At 42.7% G+C, this 9,621-nt stretch overlaps 1 protein-coding gene across 1 annotated transcript; it reads right to left on the minus strand.

Moving 5' to 3' along the window:
- Positions 1-1,019: 1,019 nt before the first annotated feature.
- Positions 1,020-9,569, minus strand: MNS1 (meiosis specific nuclear structural 1). The gene is made up of 10 exons (XM_055716366.1): positions 9,478-9,569; positions 9,256-9,378; positions 8,951-9,078; positions 7,938-8,040; positions 6,886-7,115; positions 5,959-6,175; positions 5,771-5,878; positions 4,018-4,275; positions 2,981-3,106; positions 1,020-1,328 (listed from the first exon to the last, which is right to left on the minus strand). Exons 1-10 carry the CDS (start codon positions 9,511-9,513, stop codon positions 1,230-1,232), a joined length of 1,428 nt encoding a protein of 475 aa, XP_055572341.1. The 5' UTR covers positions 9,514-9,569; the 3' UTR covers positions 1,020-1,229.
- Positions 9,570-9,621: the final 52 nt, after the last annotated feature.

A 9,621-nucleotide genomic window follows, 5' to 3' on the forward strand; every position in this document is an offset into this window, starting at 1 on the left:
TCCATTTGCTCTGTTTTAGCATTTAAAAATATACCTTAGCTAATGTAATATTCAGTCCAAAGAAGTCAGGGTTTAGTCTCAGAAAATTCCTTGCTGCAAGAGAAAAAAATTAACCAGGGATCCAGTTGAGAAGAAAATGTCATGGCCTTTTTAAAACATGTGGTTGGAAAATTGGCCTTGGGTGTTGTCTGTAACAGCTCTCCCTCCCAGCGAGTTGGTCTGGCAGCTAATTTAAGCACCAACAGCTCTTTTCCAGAAGCAGTCTGAACTTGTTTTAGCTATTACACCTTACACCCTGGCTGGCACAAACATAGCTGAGACTCGCCCCTCACTGCCCAGCCAGGCTCCATAACCTGATACAGCTGCGCTGGGTAAAACTCCTGCTGCTGTCAAGGTGAAAATACTAGAACTTCCCCTGGCCATCGAAGTGCTGCTTTGGGATACGGTCAGGAACGATGGCTCCGTATCCACCGGTGCCCTACAAGCATTACATCCAAGATTTCATTACATCATCATAATTATGAACTAGATAACAGTTTGAGTGTAGATGAGCCGAGCATATCATGTGTGCATTAATGAACATAAGTGTAAAAGCCTGTGCTGCTTGCACGCACCTCTGCCAAGCCTCTGCTATTTCCATGGATTCCTCCCTCAGACTAATTGAATAGAAACATGGCACATAAACAGCAACTTTATGCACTGCAAGAAAAGTATAAATGGTGATTCTGACCTCAAAATGGAAAAATGTCTCTACTGAATCCTACCAGCAAAGTAACATGAACAAACGGTGAAACAAGTAACTCAGACCTACCCCTCCGAGGTGAGACAAAAACTACAGCGAGATGAGTATTTTACTAGTGTAACGCCAGTGCAGAAAATCTTTAAATTACAACCAGGAATAGTGCATTAAGAGAATCTTATAGTCCATACTGAAATGCACACAACAATTTACACTAGCTTAGGTTTCTGCAGAGATGCTGGAGAAAACATTTTTAACATTGCAACATCACTGAGAATAATTGAGAACTCCACAAGAGTTTATTGATGAAAACACAAGGACAACATACACTTAAAGAAAACTAACTGCTCATCAGTTTAGCAGTCCAGTCTTAAAATGGAGATTTTAATGATACTAAAAAGGAGTTCCTCACCGTTAAGAACATATGGAAATTTTCCTTAGAAATCAGATGACACCTTGTGGCAAAGGAGGAGATGAGATGCAGGAAATTTCAGCTCTCTTCTGAAAAAGCATTACCTCTTCTCTTCTGGTAAGCCAGTCTAAATTCCTCTCCAAGCATGCTGACATCATCTTCGTCTCTGAGTATTCCCTGCAATAAGGGGAAGAAACATACATCGGAAGGTTAAGCAAGATTATTGTGGATCCCTGCAGTTTTCTATGGAAGTGAACGTAACAGCCTGTACCCGCGGTACCGGTGTGACCTTTCAAACAGCCGTGAAAACCGTCACAGAACTTTAACAGATGAGTTCCAAGCTGGCACAGGGGGTGCCAACCTAGAACCACTGCTCTCGTTCTTTGTGCAAACCATGGTGAGAGCCCTGTAATGATTCCAGCGTGAGCACTGTACAAAAGGCAGCATTTACCCGCGTTCTGCTTCTAACAGCAGTGATCGTAGTCAGCGCAGGTGCGGGTTTAGTAACATCAAGCAACTGCACGGTAAAGCAGCACTGGCTGGGGCAGGGCTCTGCCTCCACCTTTAGTGGTGTAGAAGTTGGCCCATACAAGGAAATAGTTTTGGAAATCAGCTGCTAATGAACAACTTAATCAGAACCTATGTTTTGTGGAAAGGAAACAGAAGAACCTAGAAATCTAAATCTCTTAACTAATTCTCAATTAATTTTAGGGCTAAAAATGTGCACGACCCACAGAACACACCTTGCAACATTTAAAAAAAATATTATAAATTGAATTTATACTGGAGGCTCTAGAATTAGGTAGCACCTTCCTATTTAACCGCTTTGAGTCAAGCAACATGGTGCGTGACCACGTGATTCAGACACAGTGTTGAGACAGAGAAAGAATAAAGCAGAACCTCAACACCAGGGAACAGGTCTGAGCCTTGGACACGCAGAAACAGCCAAGACTTCCTACAACGGTAAATTCAAACCAGAAAACGGTATCAAGATATTGTCGGTTTGAGTTATCCTTTAATCAAATCTATGTTAGGAAATAACTCACTCTCAATTTTACAAATTCAGGCACCAAATTAGCATATTAATACTTGAATAAAAGTTATATTCTTCTGCATTTACCATGTTTTCCAGTACTGCAGAAAAGAATTTCTTTAAATAGTCAGATAATTCTCTCCCTACTGTAAAGGCATTTTTGCATCCCTCAAGCAGCTCTCCATTTGTGTGCCATCGGGTGATCTTTCAGATTATGTAGTGTAACACAAAATAAATTGTAGTTTGTTATGACAAGAATTGCTTCCATCTTTGTAACTTTTAAAAACACAAGGACAAACGAAGCAAACTTTGAAATGCTTCTGTAAGCGCTGCAGTTTATTGCACTGCAACAGAGCAGAGGCTTGTTCCAAGGTAACAGAAGACTTATTTCTTCAGAGTGTTGGCCATCTTCTAACTCCCAAAACCCCAACTGAGAGATCTGGTGGAAACAGGGTTTAAGATACAGCGGACGCCTGTCTAGCCAGAAAAGCCCCGCTTTAAAACTTAACGTTCCGTATTCCAAAAACTGGATGCGCAAAGCACTGTGGAAGCTTTCAGCAAGTTCTGTTCTGGGTATCAAGACTGCAGTAGAGTCCGAAAGAATAGTTTTGTAAACTGCTTCCCAGCTCAAAAAGAAAAAAAAAAAAAGAAAGGAAAAGGTGAGCACGGGAGAGCTGACACAATAAGGACACCCACTGACTCCAGGAATTTACACGGTTCTGCAATTTCAACTAATCTGAGAGAAAACCGATTTACAGGACAAGGATTTAAAGCATTTAAAATAAAATTCACTTACTCGAGGAAGATAACCCAGTAATTTAGACGCATGCTCTCTCAGGAGTTTCTGTCTCTCTTCTTCAACAATTGCATGGATGCCTTCTTGTCTTCTCTCCTCTGTCTGTCTTTCTTCGAGTTCACGCTCCTACAGTAGAAGAGAAAGTTTTCATAACTGTTCATTTTCAGCTCTATGAATGTTTGTTTCCACCAATATTCACCACAGGATAAAATCTTCTGGTGAAGCAGATTTTGAACTTCTACTTACTTAACTCCTGGTCACAAGAAGTTAATTTGGAAAGGATGGAAATGCACAAGGAAAACGCCACACAGCACTATTTAAACAATACCTGTTTGGTAACTAGAAAAAGATCTCAAACAGTAGAGAAGACTGAATGCCCAGACACGGGGCTAGTCTGCTGTGTAAGCGTGTGGTCTCATGCTAGAAGCCCTTCTAAAGGTAGTTAAGTTCTGATTCCTTCTTGGCTCTCAGACAAGTTAGTCTGTTCCTGGCCTACTGTTTAGTCCAGGAAAAGCAGAAATAGGCACGTGTTCTCATGCTGATGACTAGAAATTGCAGCTCGCGTTACACATGTGATGTACACCCTATACAGGTCCAAAACCTGCAGTATGGGATTGCATGGCTTGTTTTCAGTTTACGCCTTTTCTTCCTCAGATGGTAATTCAAGAGACCTTGTCAAAAATCAAGGCTGGGGCTTCCCCTTCTCACATGTCTATCAGAGCCGCTGGGCAGGGATGCTGAACTGGACAACAGTCATGTCGCTGATCCTACGGCTCCTGAAGAGCCACTTGCAGCACACATCAGGTCATACAGGGGTCTAGGACTGTTGCTGACTCTCACCTCTTGAGCTACAAAGAAAATTTAGCTCTTAAAAAGGTTTCTTGTCATCAAACCAAACCAAAGGCCTGCTTCCCCCCTGCACATTTCTCTGCAATCCCCCTGTCACCTTTCCCTATAACAATAGCCTTGTTGCTTAGGACAGCGGAAGTATTCTCATACTGAACGCTTTGGCTCAAACCAAACGTGAAAACTCTTACTTTATCTGCAATAAACTGTTTGCGACGGTCTTCGATAACTTTTTCCACAGCCCTTCTGTGTTCAAGCTGTTTCATTCTTCGTTTCTGAGCTTTCATCTGTTCAATGCGATCGTCCTCTGCAAACTTGGCCAACATCTGTTGTCTGAAGGCTTCTTCCTCTTCTCGCACAGCTTGTCGCACCAGCTTCTTTAACGCCAGTTGCTCTTCGTATGTTTGCCTTAAGTCTAAGCGTTGCCTTACTCGCTTTTCGATTTCTGCCTATAAAGGAAATTTAATAAAATGCTGTTACTGAACATACTTTGGAAAAGTTTGATCACCATCAGCCAGTCTACCTGATTTATCTTGGAATAAGTTTACTGTAACTGTTACTTTCTAGTATAAATAACCGGAGCAAACACTCCGTATCTAACGGTGCTGTCCGGTATTAAACAGTTAAGTAAATGTCTCAAGATTCTCTAATTCCAGAACAAAAGGAGATTATTTTTTTCTACTAGCACGAAGTAAATCAACAAGACAAGTCATCCTGAACAACACTCTAAAAATAACAGCGTTAGGTGCATCAGCCTGCCTTACATTTTTTTTGTCACCCATAGCAAGGTAAGACAGCATGCGGGCGAGCCCATCAGAAAAAGCAAACAGCCATTCAAAAGCAAGTGTTCATTAACCCGCTTAACTTAAACCTGAACTTGAAAGTTACTGGCACCCTCCTTCATGAGATAAATAAATGTATGAAGGGAACCATAAGGGTACTCAAAACCTTCAGTTGTCTTCCTGAAATTAAAACATAAATACAACAGGAATGGCAAAGGAAACTCAAAGGACAGTTTTCCCTCCAACCACTAAATAAATAGACAAAGTGCTTGTCCAAGTAACAACATTTAGAAAATAGCGTTGACAATAGACACTTGGTGCCAGAACAGAACTGAAAACAATTCAGGTTCATTTAATACGCCTAAACCCCTGTCAGAATTAAAAGATTTCTGCTTTAAACCAGCTCACAGACTCCAAGGGGCTCAAGGAGTCCCTCAGAAACATCCCAAAGTCACAAACAGCCCCGCAGACTCAGCAAATCCAAAGTGTGAAAAAACCCAACCCAACCCAGACCAGACCGCAACAGACCTGCCAGCATTGACAGAGGAAAAGTCATTGAAATGGGAGTTACGTGGCCTATGAAGAGCATCCTTGGAGAGAGAAGGAATTGCACACGGGATACAGGCTCACTAAATGTTCTTCGAGCATCAACTACTCCAGTGACAATGCCCAAAGACTGAGGGAGCGCTGCTCCACCACAAAGACATCAGAAGTAGTGAAGGGACAGAGGAAGGCTGGGTGAAATACTGTCTCTGCATTCGTTTTATGACTTATTTCTAGATCAGTGATTCAAAATGGTTCCTTTTTCTCTTAAAATTCTCACATCTGGTCTGCTTAAATCAGACTAGCCTACCCATAGCTACAAACGCTCCGTGAAATATGTTTTCCTGCATATAGAATACTACTTTTATTTCATAAATTTCATCCAGACCAGCTCCACTAACCTGAACGTTCTCCAGGAATTACGGCAAAGTTGCAATACTCCTCTCCACTTGCATTACCCCTTAACGGTTTACGCACAGTAACATACACAGGACATATAAAAAAACCTGCTATCTGACAAGTACCAAAATACTCATGTATGTACGTGCAGAAGTCCAGGGAAAGTGAAATATTCCCCCCCAGTGTGCAGGTACTGCTTCATCTACCTGCCAGCACCTACCATCTCCTTCTTCCTTTCTGTCTCCGCTTGTTCTTCCAGATACAGCTCTTGGCGGATCTGTTCCAGTTCTTCACGCTTCTGTTGTTCTCTTTCCAGGTTCTGGGCAATCTGTTAGAAGAAGGAAAGATTTCTAAATGAAAGACACCAATGTACACTATTTTTTTCCAAACAGCTTTAGTTTTTGCTACCATGCTTTGAAGCCTTTGCTTTTTCTCCTCGGTGTCTCGAACTTTAGCCATCCGATCTTCTTCTCTTTGTTGCTGAATGCTGGCAAACTCCGTAATTCTCCTATTTTCTTCTTCCATCTCTTCCTCTTTCCTTCTCCTCCAGGTAGCTTGTTCTTTTTTAAATTCTTCAATGTATGTCTGAGTTGCTCTCATTTTATCTAGCTTCAATTGTTTTTCCCTGTAGAAGACAGGGAAAAAATGTTGTTATTTAACATACAGCAGAGTAATATTAAACAGACCACCCTTAACAACATATTCCAGAGACGAAGATTTAAATGGCTCTCCTTACCTATTCAGCTGGGAACCAGGTACCTGCGTTGAAAACACTTATCACTGAATTGCCCCCAAAGGGGGATCTCATGCCTTAACACCTTTCTTCAGGAGGACACATAGGTCTCACTACTGCGTTTTTCACATGCTCCATCCGAACAGAAAGAAGGAAGCCCAGTAGCCTAATGTGCACCAGGATCTCCTAAACTTTTTATTTATTTATACTAATATCGCTCTCTCTCCCCACCCCCACCCCTGCCCCCAGAAACCTCCTTTCCTATCTCTGTCCATGAGACAGGCACGCAACATGCCTCACAAAAAGGCAGGGACATGAAGCGAGGCAGAAATCTCTCATATGCAGTCATTGCCAGCACGATGGGCCCAATGGAAGCACTCCCTGGAATAAGGGGGACTTTGTATTTGGGGAACAAGGACACAACATCGACTGAAATGACAAGCATATTCTGACGTTTCAACAGCAAAATCCGCACAAGTCAGTCTTTTGTTAGTAAAATATGACCAAGGAAAACTAAAATGGGCCTCAGTCTATGAAACAAACGTGGAATTACATGAGTTTTGTTTTAAATTAATAAATATTAAAATATCAAAGCAACTAACATTTGGTCTTCCTCATAGACCTTTCTTACAATTTCATCAATCATGACTCTCTCTCTTAGAAACTCTTCGTAAGCATCCTGCTTCTTCCTCTCTTTTTCCTCAAGCTGTTTCTCCAGTTCTTGCTGATACGCTATCTTCTCCTTGTGTCGCCTCAGTTCTGCAGAACTTTCTTCTTTGATTAGCCTTTCGTACTCCTCCTTCATCTTTTGGGCTATTTCACCCTCCTGTTTCTATAGAGGGAAAAAAAAAAAATTGCAAGATTCTTTTTTTACTCCCACTAATACAACTTGTAATGAAAAAATACGCAGTATAAAAAGGAATTACACTGCATTACAAATAAGGAAAGTTTTCTGTCTCAGCCTATCGCGTCTTAATATGCTTAATAACTTAATTCGGTAAGTAGAACCCTCAATAACTACACAACTGGAGGAGAAGTAACAATATTAAAAGCAGTTGCGTGTTGAGCAAAAATGAAGTAAAGCATCCAGCATGAGTAAAACTAGCTCAGGTTGGCATAAGAATTGGAATGTGGTGTAACTACGTAGAACATCCTCAATAAATGCATTGTCTTTATAGTAATATGTGTAAACTGATTTTTGCATAAAAAGTTAAAAATTTATCAGAATCATCTGCCTGATCACAATATTATTCTATATATAAATAGAAGTTCACAATTTTTCCTGAAGTTATTCAAATATATGTTTAATAATAGTAACATTTTCAACAATCTGTGCCTGAGGGTTCACCACAATAAGCAGTTACTGTACAAAGCGTATCAGAGTATTAACTTGGATAAATATTACAAACCTAGTAAAATAAAAACTACATCCATTCATACAGCCTAATGCACTATTACTTTGATTGCAACAGCAAAGTAAACCATTTTCTAAGCTAATTAGTCCTTCTTAACACAAAACATATTTTCAATAAACTCTGAATGTTTACACCTAACAGTATTTTACATTAAAAGATCAGCTTCAAAAGAGAAATGTTCATTCCCATACAAAGAGAAACAACACTCAGGTGCTGGGATACACTGTGAAGCTAATTACCATTTTCTCATACCGCATAGCTTCTTTTTCAGCGATCTGTGCAGCTCGCTCTTTATTCATATAAGCGGATTTTAGCTTTTTTTCTAACTCTCGAAGTTCAAGACTAGTGGGAAAAAAAAAAAAAGAAATTTATCCTACTACAAGGAAAAAAGTACTCGTGGGGAAAAAAACCTGAGATTTCCATCATTATTTAAGCACAATGCATAAAAAAAGTTCTGGGGGGGAAACCGCAATTTTAAATGAAAAATAATGCTCTAGTAAAAAAGCAGAAAAAGAAAACAATACCTGTTTAAAAACAAAAGAGTTATCGCTATTTCTACACGTGCTATTAATAGTTTGGCATATTTTACATGTAAGTATGTATATATACATAAATGTATACATAAACGTATATGCCTACGTATATGTGTAAGTGTACATATATGTATGGATATATTCAAAACTAAAATTTTGTGGATCAGTTTTACCCTTATAAACAAATTTTGCTTACAATAACTTTTTATCATACCTTAATCTTAAAATAACTGTTCCTCCCAGGTCAGATTCACTTCCACTTCTGTTACAACTCTCACAAGGCCTGTCCTGTCAGCGCGCAGCTTGCAGCACCTGGCGCTGCTCTGGCCTCCCGTACTCACCTCCAGCGCTGCTCACTGACACCTGGAGCATCCCCTCCGAGCACTGCCAACTGAGCACTGCGCAAAATCCACCTTTTCCTACGCTCTTACCCACTTATCGTCTTCTCTGCTGCACAAGTTTAAAAAGTTAAAGCCTATTCTAAAAAATCAATTGCGTATCAGATTTTAGCACACTAAAGCTTCCTCTCTGTTTCTTGAAAACATTTCATGCTCCATCCTGCTGCACCTACGGCTCAGTCCAACACGCGATCAAGAAAAGTAAAATACGTGCAGAAAGCACACCGCTGGCCGGCTGCTCCTGTAACAGCACTTTTCCGAATTCAGATGAATTTACCAGAAAAGCTAGTTAAAAAAGCTGTCAGGATTTTGAAGCATTACCTGTTCTCTCTCACTTGTTGCCTCATCTTTTCGTCTTTAAGTTTCTCATGGCTCAGCCTCGCCAGCTCAGCCGCCAGCCGCTCCTCCCGCTCCAGCTGCAGCTCCCTCCGGTTTCTGTCCTCCTCTACCTGCCCAGGGCCAACAACGCCCGTCAGGCCCGTCACAGCCCGTGGCGGCCACGGCAGGCCCGGCAGCGGGCAAAGGGCAGCGCTACGCCTTCAGGGAACAACGGTGACAGAACCCCCCTCTGAAGGGTAAAGCCAGGCAGCGTGATCGCCTCTCCCCCCGCCGGCCCCGGCCCTTACCCGCCGCAGGGCCTCCTCCAGCCGCCGCTCCCGCTCCAGCGCGGCCCTCAGCCCGCCGACCCGCCTCCGCTCGCTGCGCTCCTCCGCTTCCGCCGCCAGCCCCACGGCCCACGGCCCAGACGCCTGCGGGCGACAAGAGCGAAGCGGTGCCGCAGGGAGCCGGTGCCACAGGGCAGCCGCGGCCCGGGACCCCCGCCGCCACCCGCCCGCCTGCTCGCTCACCATCGCGCCCGCCGCCGCCGCAGGCCGCGCTGCCATGGCAACCAGCGGCGGGAGGGCGGGCAACGGCTTCAACTTCCGGGGGAAGCCCGCCCGCCGTGCTGATTGGCCGAGAGGGCGGCCCGCCCCCGGCACGTGACTCGGGGC

Source organism: Falco cherrug, chromosome 7 (genome assembly GCF_023634085.1).
Source record: "Falco cherrug isolate bFalChe1 chromosome 7, bFalChe1.pri, whole genome shotgun sequence".
NCBI lineage: Eukaryota > Metazoa > Chordata > Aves > Falconiformes > Falconidae > Falco > Falco cherrug.